Source organism: Sceloporus undulatus, chromosome 3 (genome assembly GCF_019175285.1).
Source record: "Sceloporus undulatus isolate JIND9_A2432 ecotype Alabama chromosome 3, SceUnd_v1.1, whole genome shotgun sequence".
NCBI classification, from domain to species: Eukaryota; Metazoa; Chordata; class Lepidosauria; order Squamata; family Phrynosomatidae; genus Sceloporus; species Sceloporus undulatus.
In genome coordinates this window covers 148958041-148985293 of record NC_056524.1, presented here as the reverse complement: position 1 = coordinate 148985293, position 27253 = coordinate 148958041, and the positions used below count along the sequence as shown (strand labels likewise).

The 27253-nt window shown below is 38.6% G+C and overlaps 1 protein-coding gene across 4 annotated transcripts in view; it reads left to right on the top strand.

Moving 5' to 3' along the window:
* The window catches only part of USP54 (ubiquitin specific peptidase 54), a 106822-nt gene that overhangs the window by 19825 nt on the left and 59744 nt on the right, over window positions 1–27253 (top strand). For 2 of the 4 annotated variants that reach the window (XM_042458637.1, XM_042458636.1), the window contains exons 1-3: window positions 716–829; window positions 22270–23083; window positions 24767–24859. In XM_042458637.1, the coding sequence (XP_042314571.1) occupies window positions 22937–23083; window positions 24767–24859 (240 nt within the window). In that variant the 5' untranslated portion in view covers window positions 716–829; window positions 22270–22936. Of the gene's footprint in view, window positions 1–715; window positions 830–22269; window positions 23084–24766; window positions 24860–27253 lie in introns of those variants that run through there. The other 2 variants (XM_042458634.1, XM_042458635.1) reach the window with 2 other exon arrangements.

Here is a 27253-nt window from a genome sequence, read left to right as displayed (position 1 = left end):
TCTTTCCCATCCTGAGAGTAGGCAGAGGGACATAGGCTGCAGATTTAGGGTGGGGTAGCTTCCAGACATGGGCACTGAATCGAGGCCTTGCCTGAAAGCCTACATATGTTCAGCCATTATCATTTGTGCCCATTGAAAACCTGAATGCAAGCTAGTCCAAAGCAGAAAGAAAGAACCTAGTTGTCATTGTTTTGTTTGTTTGCTGCATTGTGCCCATATTTCATATTAATACTGCATGCATATTTATATTATATTTATAAAATATTGTAAAGGTAGTAGAATTGGGATTGGGGGAATTTTATAAGGAATGTAAGGCAAAGGATAGAGGACACATTTGAAGTTAAAATGTTCTAGAAAGCTTAGTACAAAAAAGAATCAACCTTTTATATCTTGCATGTCTTAGTTGTAAAATGATGGGATGAAACAGAACGGTCTTTTTGCTGTGGAAGAGTTGCGAATGCTGAGCCGCTTTGTACGGCAAATGACATTTCTTTGCCGTCGATATTTCAAGAGAGCAATTTTTACCCGTGCTGGGTGAAGCAGAGCAGGGAAGCACAAAACCGGAACGATTCTGGGAGTGTGTTCTGCAATGCTTGGAGCCCACTGGCAAAGGCAGACTTTGACTGTCACTTTAAAAAAAATGACCTGCTTGTTGGAGGAGGGGCAGTTCCCTGAGAAAAATCAGGTGCATGTCTGTAGCAATGATGTCATCTTTCTAAGTAGACCTGCTTGAGAGAGAGACGGATGCAGAGGAGGGAAGGAAGGAAAGAAAGAAGGATTTCCTAATTGCAGATCTCCAGCTGGGAGGAGGACACAGCCCAGGCAGCTTGTAAGTACTGGAAAAATATCACTGGAGTCATTTGCTGTCCTCTGGAAAGCATTTTTGTGTGAAGGTGATGCAGCCAACATGGTTCTTCAATGAAAATTCTGAAAGAGATACAGATATGTGTTTTTCAAATGTGCAATATCCTACGTTTAGAGGTAACATTTTGGAGATTTATTCCCAATGACAATTAAAAAAAAGGGGGGGGGTATGCTGCGTGGCTTATAGAGAAATTCTGCCTGATTCTGTCCATCCTGCCTGATTCAGTCTATCCTGTAACATTGACAAGTGATGTTATGTAGCCAGGTATGTGATAAGAAAGATTCTTAATCCCAAGATGCCCTTTGCCGAATCTTTCTTCTTAATTCTTGACATGCAGATGTAATTAATGCATGCAAGATAGACAAGAACAGCTAAAGTTGAGAACCAATCTAATGCTGTGGTGTGTGTGTGTGTAAATACAACCTGGAAGCCTGTTTGGGATCTGGATGTAATTGTTGGATCGTGAAGAAATAAGGAATAAAGCTAGAACTAGAAATTGGCAGATAAAAGAGTTCTTTAATATGCTAGTAACTCATAATGAATTCCATTGTGGTTTGCTAAGCATGCTACTTGCTATTCCTGTGCTTCTCCTTGTGGAATGAGTAGGCCTTAGCAGACACTTTTGGCATTAAAATGTACAAGATGATCAATTATGTTTTTGCTAGGAGGCATAGAATTATAATGTAAGGTCAACATTAATCTAGTACAGAATCTAGAAAGAAGGTAGTAGTAACACATGGCTACGTGGGATATTTGTTCACTCTGCTACTTGTAAGTTTCAGGAGGAAGTGAAATGTTTACTTTGAAAGATTAGTGTAGCTTGTGGGTGGGAATGGAATCCATAACTGGGGAGAAACAGGCAATTTATTGGTTATTTCACAATGGTGGTTTTGTGGGAAATATATATATATATATATATACACACACACACACATACTCTATATGCCTGTTTGGTGTCAATAGTATCTCCCAGTTATGAAGCAGTGTGTGTTAGTAAACCTCTTAATGTTGGGAACTCTCACGAGGCTAATAATAGTAATGCCATGATGAGAAAAGGTTACCATAAGCAATAAAATATAAGTAAAAAACAGGCAGCAAAGATCAGCTGAGTTGTGTACCTGTGTAAGCAACTGTTAATTGTGAAGGTAACAACTGGACAGACACTTATATATAAGGAGGCAGCAGGTGATCAGTCGTGGATCAGCTCATCCCTTGGTTAGAGGATTTCAACTTTGGGTTTTTACTTCATTATTTTTATGTTTATTTGACACACAGCAAGTAATGAAATAAAAAATATGATGGTCTAGGTTCAGTGTTTTATGACAAGGACACAACACCTAACCTTGGGTTACCCTGTTCCATTCCTAATGGAAAACCAAAGGAGCTGGGGAATATCGCATTTGGGGTTATTATCTGTAGGGAATAAATCTGATTGTGCAGATAGGAACTGTGTAGGAACATTGAGACATGAGAACCAGTCAAGGAGACTAAGGTGATACATACTGGGTACATGTAGAGAAATATACATTATAACAGACTTTATATGATAATACTAGAAGCCTCTGAGCTGATAAAGGAAAACTGAATTCGCTGGTTTTAAAGCAAAATGTAGATACAGTAAGCATAGCAGAAACCTGATGGAATAAAGAGAGCTTGTATCTGGTGATGACTTGAAAGGTCTGTGGTAGGTACAAACTAAACGAAGGACAGGGAAGGACATGCTACTGGTGGTGTCACTCTTTACGTTGAAGGGAGCATAGAGTCAAAACTAAAAATCTCAAAGAAGAAGGCTCTTGCACCGAATTTCAGTGGGTAACAGTGCCAATGTAGTAATGTGAAACTGGGTACATATTGTTGCCTGCTTGACCAAAATGCTCAGGGTGACCTTGAAATGGAGAACGAAAATGAAGGAAGCATTCGAAACAGAAGCTGTCGTGGCAAAGGGTTACCTTAGTTACCCTTACATGATCTGGGTGAAATGTGTATTCAGGCTACAACAAAGAGGTAGACAATCACCAAAATATCTGTTTATAGTAGAACTGGTTGTCCTGGCACTAACCAGAAGAACTTTATCCAAAATAGTGCCAAGGATACAGTGCAGGATGTATTGCGGAACTGATTGAAAACAATGACTATGGTGCTGTCACATTTAGTATGCAAGTGGGCACATGCCAAAGTCTTGTACAGCCACATTAATGTCACAAAAGGAAAAGTCTAAAATGAGGGGAGTGGTAAAGTGGAACTCGAAAGAGTAATTCAAGGTGACTGAATCCCTTCAGAATGTTTAGAAGTTATTCAAGAACTACTTTAATAAGAGCTTAGCTAGTATGTGTGCAATTACAAAATGCTTGAGGAGCAAGCGGTGTCATTTGAAGGCATAAAGGTTACCTTTAGAAAACCGAACTCTTGCAGAAATGAAAACCAAAGGAACAGAAACAATGGTAAACAAATTCAAGCAGATATTAAGGGATGCAGAAAGACTTTGGTGACATGTTGTTAGTAACATTAAAATCGACATATAAAAATGTATATATCGAAAGCTGAAGAACATTTGGGGAGATGGTTGTTCTGTTGAACAAAAAGAGAATGAAATATGTACTAAAGCAGGATAAAGAGAATGCAGATATGTTGAATGAATTCAGTGCATCTGTCTTCATAACAAAAGATACATCCTAAGCAGGAAGGAAGGAAGCCTTACTAGTAGAAACAAATGTTGGTAAGAAGAAATGAAGAACCCAAATATAAAATTGCTGGTTTTTCAACCAATTTTTGTTTTGCCCAAATCATTAGCCTTTGTCAAGACCTGGCAGGTGTCTAGTGTGACAACATTTTAGAAAACAGGGATCCAGGGAGATGCAGGAAATTACAGGGCACTTAAATTAATATCTATCTCAGGTGAATTAGCAAAAAGCATTGATAAAAACAGTTATCAAGGACATAAAGAGGCAAGTCTTTTTGAGCAAAAGCCAGCATGACTTCTGAAACAGACAATATTTTGTCTCATTAAGCTTTTACAGTTCTTGGAGAGTGTTGACAGATATATGGACAGAGATGATACAGTAAACATTGTGTACTTGGGATTTTGAAAAGCTTTTGACATACTATATATACTCATGTATAAGTCTATAAATTTTAGTCGAAACGTGACCCCAAAAAACCTGTGTTGACTTATCCACGGGTCAATGTAAAAAGTGTACTTTATTTTAAAAAATAAAGGAGCCATCTCCTTTCTGTGCGTAGTGCGACAAAAGGTGAGCACTTAGTCCATTCTGGGAGCACGTAAAAGAAGCACTGCCCCCCCAAACTCTCTCATCCAGCCAGCCTTTAGGGTGAAAACAAACAGTTATAGAATCATAGAGTTGGAAGAGACCACAAGGGTCATCCAGTCCAAGCCCCTGCCATGCAGGAACTCACAATCAAAGTATCCCTGACAGATGGTCATCCAGCCTCTAGTTAAAGACCTCCAAAGAAGGAGACTGAACTACACTCTGAGAAAGTGTGTTCCACTGTTGAACAGCCCTTACTGTCAGGAAGTTCCTCCTAATGTTGAGATGGAATCTCTTTTCCTGCAGCTTACATCCATTGTTCCATGTTCTAGTCTCTGGAGCAGCAGAAAACAAGCTTGCTCCATCCTCAATGTGACACCCCTTCAGATACTTTAACAGTGCTATCGTATCACCTCTTAACCATCTCTTCTCCAGGCTAAACATACCCAGCTCCCTAAGCCTTTCCCCATAAGACATGGTTCCCAATGTGACACCCCTTCACCATTTTGGTGGCCCTCCTTTGGGCGTTTCATTTTTTCTACCTAAGTGCAGTATCTTACATTTCTCCCTCTTGAAGTTCATTTTGTTAGTTTTGGCCCAGTTTTCTAATCTATTAAGGTTGTTTTGAATTTTGATCCTTTCCTCTTGGGTATTAACTACTACTTCTAATTTAGTGTCATCTGCAAATTTGATAAGCATGCCCTCTATTCCTTCAGTTATGCCTGCTGGAATTTTGTAAGTTATTTGGCATCGTTTCCCTTTGCTTCATTTTTAGATCCTTTGTTACATGCCCCTATGTTTTACCCTTGACCTATCCACAGGTCATATCCAAATACACAATTTTGGCCCCAAAATCAGACCTCAACTTATACATGAGGTCAACTTACAGTTGATAGTCACTCAGCCAAGACTTCTGAGGAAACTTATCAGTTATAGGAGAGGAGGAGAAGTCCTGTTAGGGATTAGTACTGGAAACAGAAAAAAAAATAGTTCTCGTAATAGAGGGAGCTAAGAATAGAGATCTGGCACAGCTCTTTATTTATCATCCTTAACTTCAGAAGCTATTGTTGAGGATGTTTTTTTAAAGGATTGTAATTATTTCTATGTGAATGAGGATAAACTAAATGAAGTTTAATCCAGAAATGATGTGGACAGAGAAATATGGTGACCTCAGTAGAGTGAATCAATTGATGTTTGAGGTTGCGCTTCCATTCAGGAATCAAGGTTGTAGTTTGGGGTGCTTCTAGATGCACTGTCTGTGAAAGTCCAAGTGGAAATACTAACCAATTCTATACCACCTGCACTGATTACCAATTCAAAATATTGATTTTGACCATTACAGTTTTTAGCTACACTTTGGGAACATTTGGCACAGAAGCAGCTTGCACAGATTCACCATCCATCCTCTAGTGAAGCAAGGAAAAACTCTTCCCAAATCAGCAGATGACCAATAAGAAGGCTGTATGTAAACTTGAAATGATTTGAGTCAAGTTTATTTGAAGAGATACCACAGTTGTTTTCAGTCTGCCATATGTTGATATCATTACCTCTACCACTGGACTGCCACTAAGATCTATCAGGTTGGTGGATGCTATAGTTGATGCTTCCTTGGTGATGGTCTCTGTTCTATGGAATCCCCTTTCCTAGTATGTAGCTAACTCCATCTATTGCTGCTTTTAAGATGTGTTTTTAAAAGCTATTTGTTATCTTTGGGCCTGAGCAGATTTACCACCAGCCAAGCCCATGGTATCCTGCCCTTGGTTCTGACCTGGGTCAGTCCTGGGCTGGTAATGTGATGGGCAAGTGTTTAAATGTATGCATGTCACTGTGCCTTTTACCTGCTGCCTCCATTACATCTTCCCTGAAGGTCCCTGTCATGGCCTGTAAGGGTGAAAATGGGGTGCCTGGCTACACCCCACATGGTCAGCTGCTCCCATTTGACATTGCAGACTATAAAAGGGTCCTTCAGGGAAAACACGGTGGCAGTGGCAGATAAGGGGCATGCAGTGTTCTAGCTGTCGCTAGCAGACAGCTGTTCTTTTTGCCCCACCCTAAGGCTCCTTTGAGCTAGTATTGGTTTGGGACCACCACATCAGCAACTGGACTGGCCAATCCCAGCCTGGGGCTATTGGCCTGCATTGTCTGTACAGGACAATGCAAGGCCATTGTAAACATGATTCTTTCGCCAGTGTATACAGACCCTTTGTATTTTTAAAATAAATTTTATTGGTTAAGATCTCAAAACAATCTAATCATCAATCACTTATCAATTAAAACATCACACATAACATAAAACTTGCAGTTACATAAATTACAATACTTGAGGTTGTAGATATTTCGTCCTGCTATATCTTGCCAGTTCTCTTGTACTTTTCTCCATTCTTCTTTTCTCTTCTCTTCTCTCCTTCTTGGTATCTTCTCCTTACATAACTCAACCTTCCATAATCCTTCTCCTCCCCCATCTACCAAATTTCCATTCACCATTTTCCATTCTTCTTACATTCTAACATTTTCCTCTATCCTCTCTCTTACAGAGCCTATGTATTTTTAATTACCAGATTAAGCTTTAACTATATCAAGTTAAAATTTATTTTAAATTTATTTGTTTTATGGAATTTCATTCTTTTATTTATTACGATCAACTGATCAAACAGCAACAAACAGCAATCACATATTTTATGGAATTGAATGCTGTAAGCTGCCTTGAGAAGCCTGCAGTCCTGAAATACACCTAAAAATGCATTAAATAAATGACAGCCACTGTCTATGTTTTTCCATCACTCCATCTCCCATCATTCAGATACACATGTATATCCTACAACATTATATTAATAACCATTAAACGTTAGCCATAGCTATTGAACATAAACTAAAATCAACCAATTCATGACAGTCTCAATGAGATTCTGACATTAACCAAGAAAGAGATATTGAAAATATAGTTCAGTAAAAACATTGACCCAGTCTGTGTTTGTTGTGAAAATGTCTAATTCTGTGTTTGTTTTTGATAACTGCCTTTGAGGTGATCTCAACTCATGGTGACTCTGTGAATGAGAAATCTTCAAGGCCACCTATTCTCATCCTCTCTGCTCAAGTCCTGCAGGTTCAGAGCCATGGCCTCCTTGATTCAGTTTATCCATCTGGAATGCGGTCTTTCTTTATGCTGCCCTCCATTTTCTAGCATTATTGTTTTTTTCTAGTGAGTCCCGTCTTCTCAAGATGTGGCCAAAGTACTACAGCCTCACTTTGGACATTTGGCTTCCAGGGAGAGTTCAGGCTTGATTTTTTTTCAAGAAACCATTTACAGTATCAGCACTCTTCTCCAGCACTGCATCTCAAATGATTTCATTTTCTTTCTGTCTTCTTTCTTCACTGTCCAGCTCTCACATCTGTACTTGGTGATGGAGAATACAGTGGCTTGGGCAATTCTGACTTTAGTGCTCAGTTGTATGCCTTCATAATTTAGGATCCTGTCTAGCGTGTTCATAGCTACCCTTCCCATTCCTAGTCTTCTTATTTCTTGACTGCAGTTTCCATTCTGTTCAGTGCTTCATCCAATGTATAGGAAATATTTAACCATTTCAGATTCTTCGTAATTTAAGATGAATTTATGTAAATATTCTGTGGTCATTATTTTTTTGTTTCCTTTGTGTTCAACATTAAGCCTGCTTTTGCACTTTCTTATTTAACTTTCCTTGGTAATTGTTCAGTATCTAAGAAGTTTTTTGCTAGTAGTATGGTGACATATGCATATATTAGGTTGTTGATGTTCCTTCCTCCTATCTTCATGCCACCTTATTCTGAGGCTAAACTTGCTCTTCCTATAATATTTTCTGCATACAGGTTGAACAGGTAGGGTGACAAATGTATCCTTGCCTGACCCCTTTGCCAATTGTGAACCATTCTTTTTCCTCCATATCCTGTTCTAACAATAGCCTCTTGTTTAAGTACAGACTTGTTAACAGGACCATCAAATGTATTGGCATTCTTGATCTATGCAGTCAAAGGCATTGCTATACACTATAAAGTATATGCTGATTTTTTTTAATCCCTTGGTGTGCTCCAATATCCATCATATGTTTGCCTTTTTTATGTTGTTCTTAGTGCCTCTTCCTTTCCTGAACCCTTCATGCACCTTTGGAATTTCTCTCTCAATATGTGATTGGAATCTCTGTAGCAGAATTTTGAGCATAACTTTGTGTGGGAAATTAATTCAATGATCCTCTAATTACTGCACTCTTTAGTGTCTCTTTTTTTGTGGGTGGGAATGTAATTGTTTCCAATCTGTTGGCCGCTCTTTTGTTTTCCATATTTGTTGACAGGTTTTAATTAGCACTAGTAGAGTTGATTCTGTCTCTGTGAATTGCAGCACTTCAATTTAGAATATCATCTGTTCCTGGTAATTCATTCTTCCCAATTTCTCTGAGTGCAGCTTCGACCTTGCCGAATTTGGGATTCATCTTGATATGATTCTTTATTCCACATGTCTTCAATTGTTAGTGTCTCTTTTATATAGTTCTTCGGTGTATTACTTCCATCATTATTTTATTTCATCTTGATCATATAGTATGGTCTGATTAAAGTGCATCCCTATCCTTGGTTTGAATTTCCCTTTGAATTCACAGGTCTCTTGCAAGAATCTCATTCTCCTTTGTTTGGTTGTTGTCTTCTTTTTCTGTTTTTCTCGTTATTCTTGCTCACTAATCATTGAACGGTTGCATTCATGATTCTGGTTCTGTTCCTATCTCCCTTCTCTAATTCTATGCTAGGCATCATTAAGAAGGATATTGAAAATAAAATTACCAATAACATAATGCTATAGTACTGAGTTTGGAACATATAAATTCTCTTAAAAATTAAGCGTTTGTGAGCTCAAACCCATTGATTTATTTTGTTAGGTTTAGTGATGCAAAGTTTTAATATGCTATGATTACCATTACATTTAATTGTAAGTTCAGACATATAGTTTTGTTTTGTTAGCACTGGTTGAGCAAGTTTTTAATTTGTTGCATTATCAAATTAACACATTTATTATTTTGCATTAGTTGTTCATTCTCATATTTCTAAAGGCTGTGCTGGTTGAAGTTTGTATGAAAAGGAAAAGCTTAGCTTGCTAAGAATTCCTGTGCTGGGTGATCTGGGGAAATGGGCTACAGTAAATTAAGGCTGTAATCCTGGGAGTAAATCTCATCTCCATAGGACTGGTTTCTGACTGCAAATCAGATATGCATATGAGTGTGCTACATCTTAGATATGTAGAGAGATGGCTCGGCCCTTCTATACCTGTAGAACTATGATTAACACTATATTGCCACCAGGTCTTGACAATTTTTAAAAACAATGAAAGGGCAGCAAGTTATTTTCCAGTAAAAAGACAGAAATGTTTTAATATCCTTAGAATATAATATCAGTAATACTATGATGCATTGTTGGTGGAAGTGTAAAAAGACTGGAGATCTTTGGTCAGAAATACATTTGGCTATCAAAAAGGTCTTGAAAACTAAGATAAATAAAGACCCAAGTTTGTTTTTGTTAATTATGGTAGAAGATGAGAAGTTGGAGAGAGAAAAAATGGGAAATTGCTATTTTATTTAATTTGCACAGCTAGAATATTGTTAGCAACCTCATGGAAAAAAGAACAAATACCTTGTATCGATGATTGGGTGTTAAAGGTATATGATTTTATGGAAATGGACATGTTGACCTGTTATATAAATAGAAAATTATTTCGAACAAGATTGGAAACCTTGGATAAATTATCTAAAAGAAGAAGAAAGGAATTTAGGTTGGTATAATTTTTATATAAATCCAAATCACTGAAAAAAGAATGTATTATGAAAGTTAAAAATAGTTAAGAATGCAATATGTGGTTAGAAAAGAAGATTGGAAAGAAAAGGTCTTAGTTTACCAGACATTTACATGTAGAGTAAGGAAATTAATAAAAATATAGGCCCGTTACAAACGGCCCTTAAAGTACGTGACAAGCGCGTACTAGGGTTAGAAAGGGGCGTCCTTTCTGGACGCCCCTAACCCTAGTATGCGCTCTACGCGTAGAAAATGGCGGCAGCCATTCCACACGGCCGCCGCTATCACTACGTCACGACTGCACCGCCTCCAAACGAGGCGGCATGGTTGTGACGTATTGGGGCCGCCCCAAGGCGCCTAGTGCGCCCTTTCCAAGGCCCCGGAAGGAGCTCCATTTCGGAGCTCCTTCCTGGCTTTGCATTGCTGGGCGCAGCCTTCAGACGGCTGCACCCAGCAACGCAGAGGAGAAAGGGGCCAAGCGACCCCTTTCTCCTCCTCCCTGCCATCGCGGGGTGTCCTTGGGGCTGGGAGCAAGGCTTTGTACTATCACCCTATTTATTTAATCTATATGCAGAAAATATTGTACACAGAGTGGGCTTGGATTCAGAGGTAGGAGAAGTGAAGCTTAATGAAAGAAACATTAACAACCTTAGATATGCAGATGACACAATACTACTAGCAGAAACAAGGAAAGACCAGGAGCAATTATTGAAGAATGTCAAGGAGGAAAGTGCCAAGGTTGGACTAATGCTAAACATAAACAAATAATGATAATGACCATAGAAAATCTACCTTCACTGCCACCACTGCATCTGCTCCTACACCCCTGAACCCAGGTTCTTAAATTTTGTAACTACCTTCTCCACACTGAAAATAAGAGACAAGATACAAATGTTTGTTCACCACCATGCCACCCTCACGCTTGGGGTCAGACTTACCACCCTTTCGTGGTGTGCGCACTTGAAGGAATATGCTGATTTTTGCATAATGTTCAAATGCGCCTTTATGTGTTGAAGGATTATCATGGGGAAGATATCAGAAAGCAGAAGGAACAAGGAGGGGAAACCACGGGGTTAAGCGTCCCAGCAAAACACCAGTCTTTAAGAAAATGCCATGATCCAAGTAGCCTGTTTTCATGGTCATTTGTGGAAGAAATGCCTCAAACCCTCCCCACCCCTTCTTATCAGGAAGGGAAGAGATTGAGATGGGAGAAGGAGAGTGGGAAAGAAAGAGTTGGCAGGCAAACAAAAGGTGGAAATCGGGTACCTGGTGGTAAAGAAAAGTTGTAAGAACCACTGGTCTAGGGGCATATCAGAGATCCCAGAGGCCACTACCCTTCCTGGCCATATAGGGACTGGAGACAAAGGACAGTAAAAGACAGGCAATAAAATTTCAGATCCATTAGCATTAGCAAAGTAACTAACAATGAGATTCAGGCAAACTCTGTCCTCTGCCCTATTAGGATGAGAACATTTAGTTTCTCAAGTTCTTGTACTGTTACATCTGGAAAAAAAATGTTTAGTTGCTGTACAGATAGAATTTGCCAATTGTAGTCCATGTGAAGGTTTTACCTTCCTTGGAGGCAGAAAACTCAACCTCCATTAGTTCCTTCTTGTTAGGGCTTTGCCTGTTGCCGCTAAATTCATTATCTTCAAGTATCACCTTTATTGCTGTTAATGGAGTTGAAAAGTTATTGCTTGCTTTTTACTACCTTTTATTGCCCTTTGGCTTGGCCATGTATTGGTCTCCACATGGCAAAGAAGGGGAGTGGCCCCTGCTTGCATTGATACCCTTCCAGACCATCTTAACTAACAATAGAAATAACATCTGAGAGTGGAACAGTACCCTTAAAATGCTGGTAAGAGAGAGGGACAAAAACTTTCTCAATGAATATTTATATAATATTCATAGAGGCAAATTCTTCATAACAAAGAGTTTGCTGTGCACTATATAATAGATTACATGTTCTCTCTAGGACTTTCTAGGTCCTCCAGCACAACTCTGTGGTCAACTTTAACAAAAGTTGCATTGAGGATTTAGAGAGAAGACTCTACTAGTTAGCTGTAGCTCTTCCAGTGTAATTCTAGGGTCACTGGCAGATGTTGACCACAGAGTTGCGCTGGAGGAACTAGAGATTTCCATAGAGGTATTCTCTTGGGTAAAAACAGTGTTTTTGTTATTTGTGATTTTTTTCCACATTCAGAAGGCTCCTGTGCCCCTAACCCCAGCAAATGTGAAGGGATGAGTGTATATATTACATAATTCACTGTAGTAAAATCCTTGTCATGAAGAATTTACTTCTGTTTTGTTATGGAGATGCTTCTGTTTTGAAATTCCTGGGAAGGTGTATGTGTGTTGATTACATGGATGCCTGTTTAGCAATGTAGAATTTCTCAGTTCCTTGTAAGATGTTCAGTTCCTTATTAAAGTAAGTCTATATGGTTGCCTCTTAATGATGTTTCCTAAGATGAGTCATAGAATCTTGAAGTTGGAAGGGACTGCAAGGGCATCCAGGTCAACCTCCTACCATGCAGGAATACACAACCAAGACACTCCTGAAAGATGTAAATCCAACATTTGTTTAAAGATCTCCAAAGGAGAGAGTCCAGTACCTTTCAAAGCAGTCTATTCCACTGTCAAACAGTTCTTACAGCAAATAAATTTTTCCCAGTGTTTAGGTAGCAATATGATATGAGATGTTTAATGCCTTACATATAACTCAAAATATTGTAAGACTGTGCCCAGAATATAAGAAGTTAATGTTCCTGCTCAAGGAGAATATACATACGGTAGGATCTTGTTATTCACTGAGGTTTGGTTTCAGGACCTTCTGTGGATAGCAAAATTTGTGGATGCTCAAGTCCCATTAAATAGAATGGCCTAGTAAAATGTAAATATAAATGCTTTTTAGTCCTGCTCAAAATGGAGAACGTTTTGAAATTCCTCCTGCATAGATTGCTGAAAAGTAGGACATGTCCTGGGAAAGGAGGACATCTGGTCATTCTGAGCAGGGGGCACCTGCCTTTGGGGCCTAAAATCCTGACACCCACCCTGAAACACGCCCTAACTGCTTCAGTGCCTTGATCACTCCTCCCAATCCTATTCCTAGGCTCACATTTTTGTTCTTTTCCATTCTTTGTTGTTCTTCTGCTTTAATAATCCAGACTCCTGAAAGTTCCCTTTCTCTTGTTTCTTTCTATCTCCTTTCTCTCCTCTTTTCTAGCTTTCAGATTAGCCTGCCTAATAAGTGATGCATTTTCTCTGGTACCAGTACATCAACTCCAAGCAGCAGGCCTACATGTTTTACTGAACAGAAAGGAGAGAAAGAAACCCACTCTAATGAATTCTAACAACCAAATTTGCTAAAACATATTTTTACCTTCACCATCAAATGGAGAATCCAGTGAGTTTGGGAAAGTAGAATTAACTAATAGTTCATTCCTGGTTCTTCACCCTCCTGCCTTTGGAAGACAGTAGCCAGAGAGTGGTGGTTTGATGTTTATGTTGAATGGTGAAGCTCTTCTACATTGGATTCAATGACTGAACAAATCATATTCATCCATCATATAATAATATCCGAACTGTGATATGACTTGGGGACTTCAGTAGCATTCAGTGAATGTACAAACTGAGCTAGGTCCAGGACATGGCACATACCAGCAGATACAGAAGAGCTGATTGAGAAAGTACCTTCATTTATAGAATAAAACCAAAGAGCAACAAACAATAATTCCTTTCATGATAATCAAACAAACAGCAATTCATTGGTATACTTACATTGTATTTGAAAGACAAGGGCTTTCAGTTTTTCAAACTAGTAGGGATGCTGATGTTTTGATGGTTTAAATAGCCCTAGCTGTCCTAGCAGGAGATGCAAGTGAACTGCTTTGTTTTTTGCCATAGTATCAAGCAAGACAAATTTACGCAGTGTGTGGCTATAAAAGAAAACTTAATTAAAATGATACATAGGTGTTATTTAACGCCACACAGATTGTCTAAAATGTATGGAAACAAAAACAGGAAATGCTGGAAATGTATGGAACATACAGGAACATTTTATCATATGTGGTGGATGTGTGCAAAGGTTAAAAAATATTGGAAAGATATACATAATATGATCCAAAAATATATAAACAAAAGTATCCCCTAAAACTGGAACTATATTTATTAAACATGGTTGTAAATGAAAATGCCAGAAAGATCTTACAACCACTATTATATATGATAACAACTGCTAGAATAATGTTAGTAAAGTACTGGAGAAGAAATTATATGCCTAGTATTGATAAATGGTTGAAAAAGTCGCTAGATATAATAGAAATGGACAAAATTTCTATTGTAAACAAAGATGGTCTAGACGAGAGTTAATAAGAGAAGACTTTTAAGCATAAATTATAATTTATGTAAGAAATATTATTGATAAATATAATGGAGAGGATAGTTACGATAGAGTTTTGTGATAAGGAAGCAGAAAAAGACTTAGGAATATGCACAGTTTCTTGCACCAAACAAAACAGTATTTTGAATATGAGAGATAAAGTGCTAATGAGAAAATATTAGAGGGATATGTGAAATATTGGCTGTAAATACATGTAGCAACGATTAAACTGAGTGCGGGGGGGGGGGACGGGGGAAAGGAAAGAATACTGAGACATTATATGGGAAGCATTGTTAAAAAACAAGAAAGAAATGTGTGAGGCATAAATATTTTGAGTATGTAAATAAACCATAAAGATAGTTATCTTATGAATTGAGAAAGATTGAGAAAAGAGGGCGATTTTAAAGATGCTTGACTGGAAAAATATAGGTTCAGGTAGAGGAAGATTTTCTATAAATGCTCTCTGTCTCTTGTGAATATTATGTTTTACCAGGAAAAATGGATAAATATTTGAACAATCAAATTTTATTAAAGATTACAGACAGCCAGAGATCTAGTTGTAATCCTGTAATGGTGAGGGGAAAAATATTTGCCCTGCACATGATTCTATCTATCTTGTTCTCAGTCCTAACCATTTTCGTCCCTGCCAAGGAAAAACATCCCCATTACATGGCTGCCACCTCATAGTCCATGCTTCATCATGGGGATGATGTTCTCATGGCAAGGAATGCTGTTGGCTTTGCACCACACATAGCATTTTGTGATAAGGACAAAAAGTTAATTTGGGTCTCATCAGATTGGAGAACATTTTTCACATTTGCTGTGTTTCCCCACAGGCCTTTTTGCAAATTCCAAAGGACTTTTATGTAAGTCTGCTTCAGCACTGGCTTTTTTCTCACTACTCTTCTTTAAAGCCCAGCTTTGTGCAGCATCTGATAGATAGTTATCCCATGAACAGAATTTTACTGGGCAGCCTTTTCTAGACAGAGGTATGGTTAAGCCATAATTTCTCTGTTTCGTAATAATGAGCAATGGTGCTCCATGGGATGTTTACAGTTTGATTTTTTAAGCAACTTTCATGAATGTCAAGCAACAACTTATTTAAGCATAATGTTGAAGAAGGGAAAATTGGCCATTGGACAGTAATTACTGAGATTATCCTGATTCAGAGACAGCTTCTTGAGGAGGAGATGTGTAATTGCTTTTCTCAAGGTAATTAGAACTGTCCTCCTCTTCTGTTGTCTTCTGTAGTCAGTAGGTCTCTCTCTGTCCAGTGAGATACAATAAGCCACGGTGATGAAGGTCCATGCGAGCAGCTGGAACGTTGCTTGACTCCCTGTATTACATAACTTTACTGGATTAGGAAGCATATTCTGTATATATTATAGGGGGAAAGAGAGATCAAATCAGAATTGACAGAAGCCATTTATTGACCTTGGGGGACCTGCATAACTATTACCTAGATAGGGAGGAAATGGAAATAATTAAAGAGTTCCCATACCTTGGGTCAAACATTGATCAGAATGCAGACTGCAATCAAGAAATCAGAAGAAGACTAGGAATGGCAAGGGCATCTTTGAAGGAACTAGATAAGATCCTAAAATGTGAAGATAAACAATTGAGCGCTAAAGTTAGAATCATCCAAACCATTGTATTCCCCAGCAACATGTATGGATGTGTGCGCTGGACAGTGGAGAAAGCAGATAGAAAGAAAATCAACTCATTTGAAATGTGGTGCTGGAGAAGAATGATGATGGTACCGTGGACAACTAAAAAGACAAACAAATGGGTTCTAAAACAGATCAAGCTGGAACACTCCCTGGAGACCAAGATGGCAAAACTAAGAATGTCATACTTTGACCATATCATGAGAAGGTATGAATCATTTGAAAAGACAATCATGTTATGAAAGGTAGAGGGCAGCAGAATTAAAGCAGACCACATGTCAGATGGATAGACTTGGCAGTCATGGCTGTGAATCTGCAGAGCAGTGGAGGACAAGGGAGTCTTGGAGATGCCTCATCCACAGAGTCGCCATGAGTTGGGGTCAATTTGAAGGTAGTTAACAGTAGCAAACACAAAGGAAGAGAGAATGGACAGAAAGAAAGAAAAGGGCCTGGCAACCAGAACAAGGGAATAAGCTGTAAGTGGACATTTAAATATAGTTCATGTTAGTTCATATTAATTTTTCCTTCTTTGAACTGATGATTCCCGTTCTGTTAGTCAATGAAGTTTTTTTTTTCCATTTTGTGTCTGCCATCTCAGTGCTACAGCTAGTTGGAATTGAGTGTTCTGTTTTGGAATGGGAATGTTCCTTCTTATACTAATGAATGTACCAAGTTGGGTTTTTCCTCTTGTCTTGAGGAAGACCAATTGTGGAGTAGGAACTACAGTGTCTCATTTGCCCTAGGCCAGTCCTTGTTAATGATAGAAGCCAGTGTTGTATGGTTTCTTTTTCTGTCCAGTCCCAGGGCAACTTTCAGGTAAAGGTGTATGTTTTTCTTCCTGATGATTTCATAACTCTAAATCACTGCAGAATCAGGGAGCAGATTGGACTCTACCAGAGGCAAGAGAGTATTTAAGAGGAATTGTTATAGTTAGTTGGGTATCTCTTTATCTTGAAGAGTCTCAAGATTTTAAACAAACATTTGCCAGGACAACAGAAAACTCACTAAACATGATCAGTAATCTTTCTGGATTAGTCAGTCTGTTGCGTGGATTAGTCTGCAGTGTTCGAGCCATCTTAGTGTGATGGTTTGAGTATTAGACTACAGCTCTGGAAACCAGGATTCCATTCCCTTCTTGGCCATGAAACCCACTGTGTGACTTTGGCAAGTCTCACATTCTCAGCCTCCGGGGAAGGAAATGACAAACTTCCTCTGAAAAAATCTTGCCAAGAAAATCCCATGATAGGTTTGCCTTAGAGTCGCCATAAATTGAAAGTGACCTGAAGGCAAACAGCAACAAAGAATGGATTAGTATGATGGTACTTTCACCACAGTGTAGATTCTGAAGCCCTACCAGTCTAAACATTTAACTAGTTAATCCTAGGTCAAAAAGAGCCATCTACAGTGTTATTTTATGTAGAGCTTAATGTTTTAGGTTTCCTTTGGAAGGTTTTTTTTAACCCTATATGGGTACTTTCGCCATCAAAATTTCCCTGCTATATTTATACCTCTACTATTTGATCAATAAAAGGTTTTTCCCTTCCACTCTGTGCACTTTCACATGCAAGCAAAGTGTTGGTGATCTGATCTCACTGCCAGTCTGTCTGTCTCATGTCCATCTGTGGTTTACCTTTGTGTGGATGGATTAGACCTGATCTGTCATCAGTGCCATTCTAAGCCAAATTGTTAGGAAGAGTTGGAAGAAGAACTACATGGGGATTTGGACTGTGTGAGAGTCCATGTGTAAACTAACAGTCCAATCCTTGACATGTCTACTGAGAAGGAAGTCCAGTTAAATTCCCAGGTAAATACCTGTACGGCTGTAGCCTGAAACTTTAAAATGAGTGGATAAAGAATGTTACAATCTCACTTCTGAATTCCCACCTCTTAGGGTTTCTCTGCCTCATTTCTGACTTGGGCAGCTGTGTGAATGGTTGTAGAATTTCTAAAACTGCTACAGCATATAACCAAAGCTATTTGAGTAGTTTTCTTCCTGTACTGTTCTAGGAGGTCATTTTATAAACTGACAGGTGACTTGAAGGCACACAGACACTTATGAGAATGAAAATCTATCTTGTGTCCTTTATTTGGCTGCAGGATATTTTAGTGGAAAAGACCAATCTATAAAGGGAGGAAGCCCTCCTCCCTGCTCCCCCAACAATAACTGAGCCTCACTCCACTTCTGAAGCTTAGAACCTATTTAAGAATGTATATTGAGGCACTATCATATCACAAACAAGGAAAATATTGGAGCTCAAGCATTGCACCTGAAGTATGTAATCTGGAAAGACTTTTCAGCATGACTAGAAGCCTCAAATGACCTTGTTTGTAATACATTTTGAACATACGTTAATGGCCACTCTGACTTCAGTGCTGTATTGCAGGACTGAGCAACTTGTGTCCCTCCAAATATTGTTAGATTGCAGTTCCCATCAGCTGTTTCTAGCATAGACATTGAGACAGAATGATAGGAGCTGAAGTTCAACAAAATCTCAGGGGCCACATATATAAAAAAAGCAGTGTTCATTGAAAACATCTGTGTCATATTGGTTGCAGAACTATTTTATTATTTAATTTATAATAATTGTATACCTTGACCAATAACAATATTCTCTAGGTGGGTCACAGAACAAAAATCCAAAATGAGAGATTACCATATGACATGTCTTGTTAAAATTAAATTAAATTTAAATTAATTTTTTTATCACTAGTTTTTAAAAATCCTGCCATAGGGCTAAATCCAGTATTAGCACTGCCCAGATTAGACCCATTGAAACCAATGGGACTTAAATTATTTGTGACAATAAGTCTTTTTATTAATGGGTCACTCTATATACATTTGGTGTTAGTTTTGTCCTTGAAAACAGCAGCAGAAACAACAACAATACGTAGGCTATTGAAACATCTTCTGAAACTAATAAAGGTAGGGCCACAATTGAAACATCTTCTGAAACTAATATAAGGTGCTTTTTGGTGAAGAGTGCACTCTAGTAATAATGCTGGATTACTATTGATCCTAAAACTTGAGACCTGATCCTTTGGTATAGGGGTGCTCAACTTATTCCAGAACCTGAACAAGAAAACTACCTATCAGCCTTATCTCTGTCTTTTTAATCAGTATACTTTCAATTCCAGAAACACTTTTGTATATTCCAGGAATGTTACAAATAAGATTGAAAGCATTACTGTATCTCACTTTGTGGCTGGATATTGTTGGAAACAGGAGAAAGAGAAGGGTTTAAAAGCGGGAAATGTGTGGATAAATGAGCATCTTTTAAGAAGGAAAAGCTGATGTCTTATTACTCAAAGAGAAGACTGAGATGCTGTCAGTTTTAAAACTAATCCTTCCTCTAATGTCAATACATATTAAAGCCCCCTTAGAAGCTTTTTATAGGAAGTGGAACTTTGAAACTTAATTAACTTAAATTAAAATAGCATTACACATTTTAGTTGCATTGTTGTTTCTTTAGCTCTAGTAAAATGAAGCAATATTCATTGCATGGCTACAAGGAACAAAATCAGCCGCTACATTTGTAGTTGCACTAAGCATGGGAATGCACTCAATAAAATGGCACAGATTTATTTGTGCCATTATGTTGTTTCACATACATCTGTTCTACTTCTGAACACATCCAATATTTTTGAAAACATGTTTGATTTTCTAGATAATTAAAATTTTTCTCGTGGTGCTTATGTCAGGGTATTAGTATTTTATTTATACTACTGCAGGAAAGAGCATTTAGAAGACATTAGCCTTGTTAGTAATCTGTGTAGGCACATACCCACCTAATGACTGTACTTATATGTGGAGTAAACCTTTATTGCTCACTGTGTAGTTGGCAGGCTGCCTGTTCTGGCAAGGGAGTATAATGTTTTAATAATCCTCTTGGAGATAGTAGACATTCAGTGTGTTGTCATAAAATGTGTTCACAGATTTTGAGTGCTCTGTCTACCCAGCCGAAAACTGCTCAATTCCAACCTTTCCCCACTCTATGAGAATGGGTGGGCTGTTGTTTTTGGTGTTGTGCTTAGCTTCAGAGTTGTGCTCCAAGTACTTCTGAGGCTCACTTTGCTTGACGGGGCAAACTTATCCTTATCCCAGCTGTGGTGCGATGGTGGGAGACGTGTGTTTGTCAACACAAACATCTAGAAAACAGTAGGCTGTTCTGGTGCTTACTAAGACAAGACATTCTTGTTCTTATTAATTATCTAAGGCTCAGTGTGAGATTAAGAAGTGTGAGGTTCCCTGTAGCTCTACAGCCTCTGAAGAAGGGCATGAGCACTAACCAGTGCATTTGTGAACCCCCTGACTTGATGCGTCTTCGCAAGGTTGCACATGTACCATGATGTCCTCAATAGGGAGTAATTTGTCCACTGGTATTTTTTCCCCCCTGATATTTCTTTCCATTCTCTAGAATGCAATGTACAAAATGTTGCATTCCAGCAGCTGTCTTGTTATGGGTGCTGTGTTTCACAAGAATCGAATCTTCTGTGGGCCAAATCCAGCCACAGCCCTGGGTTTCTCCTTTGTCGTACTCTGCACTTTTGGAGAGGGTTAATCACTGTTCTTCTTTGTGGTCTCTGTGACTCACACATTGGTCAATTTGATGAATGCATCATTCTGTGTGAGTTGCTTTTTTCTCTTTTAACATACCTATAATTTACATCTATATTTTAAAGCTAGTAAATGAATAGTGGTCACTTAATTCATTGCATCAAAGGTTTCTGGGTTTTGCTTTGTGTCTTGAGTAAAAAGTAGTGTTGGCATCAATATGCTGCTTTGTAATCATTCTTTTATATCTTTCTGTGTTTAGGAATGTTGGAAAACTGGTTTGTTCTGTACTTGTACTTGCATTCCCTAAAGGAGTGTTGATGAATGTTGGAGCACTGAGAACAAGGATTGGCTCCTAGACAAAAACTGAATTTTGCCTTCCTCCTTAACATGGATGTTAAGACCTAATATGTGTATCATCTAATCCTTAGATAACTGAAATAAAAGAGCTTTGACCTTTATTCTGGATAATATCCTCTATATTCTAATAAGGAATAATGGGTATAATTTAGAAATTGGCAACTGGAATTGTAGTAATTCTCCATGTGTGCTCCATCTCATCCTCAGCAATAGCTTCTAATCTCATGGATAGACATTATTTTGCTTCTCAGTCCCTTAACATCAACAGACGCTTTGGCGGATGCAGCTCAGGCACTCATTCTCATATGCAGTACTTTTCAAAAAGTAACTGTTAGTCTATTGCAGCATAAAAATGAGGAAGTAAGGGAGATCGGAAAGAAATATAGCAACATCTTTAAGACTTATTTTATTTTAGCTGATGAGCTTTCATGTATATGAACCTAGTTCTTGCCTCGTTGCTGCATCTGAAGATGTGGGTTTATAATTTCATGCGCATGAATACTCGTGCTAAAATAAAAACCAGATAGTCTTAAAGAGAGGTGGTGTGGTGTAGTGGATTGAGCATTGGACAACGACTCTAAATATCAGGATTCGATTCCACACACAACATAAAAACCTACTGGGTAACCTTGGGCAAATCATACTCTCTCACTCTCAGAGGATGGCAATGGCAAACCCTCTCTGAAGAAACTTGCCAAGAAAACCCCATGATAGGTTCAGGGTTGGCATAAGTCAGAAATGACTTGGAGGCACACAACAACAATTACACCTTAAGGATGCTACAACATTTCTTTTCTTCCTCCCCTTCCTTCTTTTTGTCAGTCCCATATGATGTTCTTCATGCATTTTTCAACTTCTATTTGTAGCCCTCCCAGGGAAAATACTATCTGATTAAAAAAAAAAGCAAACTTGGCTTCAAGTGACAGGCAACACCAGAATAAAAGAAATCTCTAAAAAGTCTCAGCCTGCCACCTCTTCTATGAAAGCAATGATTTAGGAACCCTATCTGTAATGGGAATCGACAATTGTTATTTGTAATAAGATCTCTGTAAATAATTGGCTACTTAGAGACTCTGGTAGGCTATGTGTAGCAGTAGTTTCTTAAAATTTGAATGGCGTCCTATTACACCAGTATGCCTGTTATGCCATTTTTCATTTGTGCAAGTGTCTATACACTTGGGTATGGTTGATTCTTCTTGACTGGACTGGTTATATTGTGGTAAGGATTTTGTTTTGCTCTGTTTTGACTCTGTTCCAGAGTTTCTGGTAGGAGGTGAGGCAACACTGATCTTGGCAGTAGAGAACAAAACCAAATGAGTAATTAAGTGACGCAATCCTTTGATTATTCTCTCTCTCTCTCTCTTTTTCTCTCTCAGACTTTCCAGCCCAGCTAGCCATTCCACTTGCAAGAGGAAAAACAGTAGAAGAAACCATTCAAGTCCTATGTGGGAAGTTAAAAGGAACTTCAAGAAGACAATTTCTGCTCAAATTAATGGATGGTATTCTTTAATCCCTCCTTTCTTTAGCCTCCAGGAAGCAAAACTGCCTATATCAATATTCCGGTAAGGAACTATACGCAACTAGAAGCAAGTGCTTTAAGGTTTGCCCACAGTCTTTGTTGATCTGTGTTCAGACTAAGAAGAGTAAAACAACAAAACAACAAAAACTGAAGACAGTTATTTTTGCTTGTTTTCAACCCTTTTCAAGCTGTAGCATTATAATATTTGTTGAAGTCACTAAAGGATGGCACAGCACCACTACTACTTTTGAAGACCATGGACTCGTTTATCTTGCCTTCTGTCTTTTCAGCTACTAAGTGTTGCCCTATATAAACTCTAGTTTTATTAAAGTATGACTGACTGGATTTAAAGAAAAAATACAATGTACATAAGCCTTCATGAAGTACAAAGGAGCAATCTGGAAAGTTGTCTTTTTTTTTTAGCATCGTCCAATTTAGTTCTCATTTTAAATCAAGAGAAGGACATTTTTGGACTTAAATGCAGGTGTAAATCCATCTGAGCACTACAAATCTAAATGTGAAACATGTCTTGGAAGAGAAATTATTTTTCTGTGGGACGGGGAACTGTACAAGGAATGTTTACTCCACGTAATACAACATCTATAGCACCAAGTAAAGGTCTCAGCAATGAACCTGGACAGAACAGTTGCTTCCTGAATAGTGCATTACAGGTAAGAAATCTGAAAGACTGTGTGCCTTTTCATTTGTCTATATTTTCCCTGGGGTATTGCTAAGGTGTGCTTCTTTTGAGATCATCTGAACATCATAGTAACAGTACCCTATTATAAATTGCTAAAGCCTGTTACAAATTAGTTGCTGCTTAATCCAGTTGCAGGAGTCTAACAACAAATAGATGTTTCTTATCTTAAATTCAATCTTTCACTTCTGTATAATACTCTTCTTCTATTTTTAAAGTAACACTGTTTAAAATGGCATTACCTCTTTGAGCTTTTTATATAGGATTGGTCATACAGGGGGAAAAACCTATGGAAATCTGCTCATATACTTTTATATTTTCTATTTATGAATTTTCACAACATGATTCCTTTTTGGGTTATGTAAAAAAAATGGAAACTCACCTTGGGCAAGTCACACTCTCTCAGCCTCAGAGGAAGGCAAAGCCAATCCCCCACTCACCCACCCAAAAATTAAACCCTGCAATAGGTTTGCCTTGTTTGTTGTTGTGTGCCTTCAAGTCATTTCAGACTTGGGGCAGCCCTAAGATGACAAGGTTTTCTTGGCCAGATTTGTTCAGAGGGGGTTTCCCTTTGCTTTATTCTGAGGCTGAAAGGGTATGACATGCCCAGATTTTTAAGCAAGGAAAAGAAAAGAGTATGACTAAAGATGCTGATGCTGCTTACAATGCTGATGTTAAGCTACTTAAATTCCTTTTAAAAATTGAGTCGTTCTAATCACTATAGTTCACCCTGAAATTTTCAGATACAGAGCAAACATAGGAAATTTTTAAAAACACAGTGGGCCCTTGGTATCTCCTGGGGCTTGGTTCCAGCCCCCCTCCCTTCCATCTATGCATATCAAAACCTGTGGGTGCTCAAGTCTCATCGTATACAGTGGTGTAGTAAAATAGTGTCCCTTATATAAAATGGAAAAATCAAGATGGGGTGTGTGGGGGGGGAGGGATATTTGTGAGCCATGGATTGCTCAGGCAGTAGATGCTGAATCCATGGATACAGAGAGCTAACTACAGTATAAACAAAAAACCCAGGCATTCAAATGTACTCACACACACAATGGTAGTTCTAGTTATAATCTAGTCTTGTAATGTCAGAAGCTCTTGAGAACATTCTAAAACTAAGTTGCATGTGCCATTCATCCTGTATTTGGATGAGCCTATCTCTAGTTAATGAGGCATAATATGAACTGATCTGGTGCATGTAAGTGGATCAGTGGTGTGCCCCAGTTAAACGCAGAAGTCTTCACTTAGTTTTCTGTTTTGTAGGAACTAACATTTGCCAGTTTTGAGAAAATCTAACCTCTTAATTTCTCTTTGTACATACAACATATTTATATTAGTGCTTTTAAAGCTATATTGACACGAAGGACAGTGCGCCCCCCCCCCACTGTGCTGGGGACCAGTACTGTATTTGTTCCCATTGACTAGTCATTGTACCACTGCTTTGAGTAATACTGTCCTGTAACTGCTTTTATGAGTGCTTAGTATTTCTCTCTGATTATAGTAGCTTAAATTTGGGAGTAGATAGAGGTTAAAATGAAATGAGATGTTCTGGGATTGGTTTTTCTTGGATGTTTAGATGCTTTTATTGAATTTATTACTAGTCTGCTTTTAGCCAACACTTCAAAACAATAGTACTCTGTTTTACTTTGCTTTACAGGTTCTGTGGCATCTTGATATTTTTCGACGCAGTTTTCGGCAACTTACAACGCACAAATGCATGGGAGATTCCTGTATATTTTGTGCCCTCAAAGTAAGCAATGCAATGAATTTAAATGGAGAAAAGGAACTCTATAACCAACATGGATAGTTTAGTGAAGATACTCAACCAGCAGCTAAATGTGTACTAGATATACCTGAGAGAGACAGAGAGAGAACAACAGATGCAACAATGTCTCTGGAGACACAGGTGGCCTTGGTGGGTTGGAACATCTTTTGTCAGTTTAGGCTGATACACAATCCTGGACAGAGATAAACTTACAATGGTTATTCATATCTGGTAACTTTCCATTTAGACTATTACAATCCCTTACTCTTGGGACTGCCTTGGAAAACTATTTGGAAGCTTCAGGTGGTTCAAAACAGGACACCTGGATTATTTAGTCTTTTTATGCATCCTTTTGACAGAGTCTGGGCAAAAAAAGAGCAAGGGAGATGGAGCTCTCACAGGAAAGAAAAGGTCTAGGGTGACTAATCCCCCTCCTGTACTGAGGCTAGGGGAAGATAGAGACATCACAAATTTTGTGCCCTCAGAAAGGCAAAGCACAGGCTGGGACAAGCCCAGTAGGGAATCCAGCCAGGATTCTCCTGAGCAGAGGAATATAATCCAGATGAGATAGTGTGGGTGAGGCCGAGATGAGGGCCAACAATAGTGCAAGCTGTCTGGAGGTCATCTCATGATTGAGAATTGGGTAGGGCCAGAGATTGTTCCCTGTTGGAGAGAAGCATGAAAGCAAAGCCTGACAAAAAGCTCTCTGGGCCAGACTAGCAGCTCTTTAAAAGTACCCTTTTCCTCCACTCTGGTTAGAGAGAGTGGCTAGCTGGCTCTTAGCCATATAGAGAAAGCAGAGAGTTAAGAAAAAAGGGGGTAATGCATTTAGTTAATCACTGTTATTAGTCATCAATAAGTTTTTCAAAAATCTAATTCAGTTACATTGGCATTAGAGAAAATGTTTTAACTATTGAATTTATTTAAATTGTTTTAAAAATGTTTAAGTATTTTAAAAAGCTGTTCATTTAAATAAATGTTTAAGTTTATTTTTAAAAGCCTTACTACAAACAAGCTGTCAGGGTGATTTAACCTCCTGTCCCTACGCTTTGTTCCTGTTTTACGCTTGGGAGAAAAGGCAAAGCTACACACACTTCTCATCTGCCTCATCAAAAACTCTTCTCTTGCTTCTCTTTTCTTCTCATTTTCTTCATCTCTCCCTTTCTTTAGCCTATTGATTTCCATGTGGCTGGATCTCAGCAAGAGTCCCAGAGTTCAGAACCTAAACATTCAGTTTTTGGGGGCAGATGAGGATCTTGTATATGGTGTCTGATACAGAGCACAAGAAGAGCATTTGGATGCAAAGAAAACCATCCCTCTTCCAAGCTGCCCTTGCTGCTTGTTAGTTTAAAATCTTTTAACCTTGGAATTAACTAAACTATGGCCTGTTACAGACTGCCAAAATAAAGCTGCTTCAGGTCTCTTTGGAGGTATGCTGCTTAAATGATGCATGCATCCTAAGAATCCGGAAGCTGCACCAAAACTGCACTCCAGTGCTTAGGAATGGAGTGTGGCTTTGGCGCGACCTCCGGACTCTTAGGTCCCCTGCATCATTTAAACAGCATGCCTCCAAAGAGACCCCAAGCAGCTTTATTTTGGCAATCTGTAACAGGCCTATAATAAAGGCATACTTGGTTAACAAAGATCCAAAACACACTGCAGAAATAACCCAGTTTGAGACCACTTTAACTGCCCTGGCTCAATGCTAGGGAATTCTGGGATCTGTAGTTTTGACAGGAGAGACCTTTAGCCTTCTCTGTCACAGAGCTCTGGTGCCACAATAAACTACAATTCCCAGGATTCCCTAACACTGAGTCAGGGCAGTTAAAGCAGTCTTAAACTGGGTTATTTTGGCAGTGTGTTTTTGGACCAAAGCCTTTGATGAAGAAGCTTCTTTTTACAAATTTTTAATGCCTTCTCATTTCATTTTCCCTTCTCATCCTCATGTCTAGTTGAAAGTGCTTTAGCAGCATCTACATTAGGAAGATGGTGAAGGAGGGCTGGAGAAACGCAGACCTTTAATACCAGGTTGCAGCAGCATGTCTGCAGTAGCCAGTGCAATAAATCTTGAGCTTGGGAAGATTGGGATTCTGTTCTATCTGATCCTATCATAGCTGCATGTGCCTGCCTACACCAGGAAAGATAAACAGCAGCTGCCTCCAAAATTCCTTACTTGAGCATACATGAAGAGGAAAACATAGAGGGGAAAGTAGCAAGCAGATAGATCTTTCTCAGCAGCTGCCCCAGCATTTTTAAAAAAAAAAAAGCTTAAGTTTCACCATCAAAATGGAATTCAGAAAAAAGTGGAAACTGATAAAAGGAAAAAAAATCATTCTTGGATGAATTTTGGAAAAAGCTTTCAAGTGATATCTAGAAGAT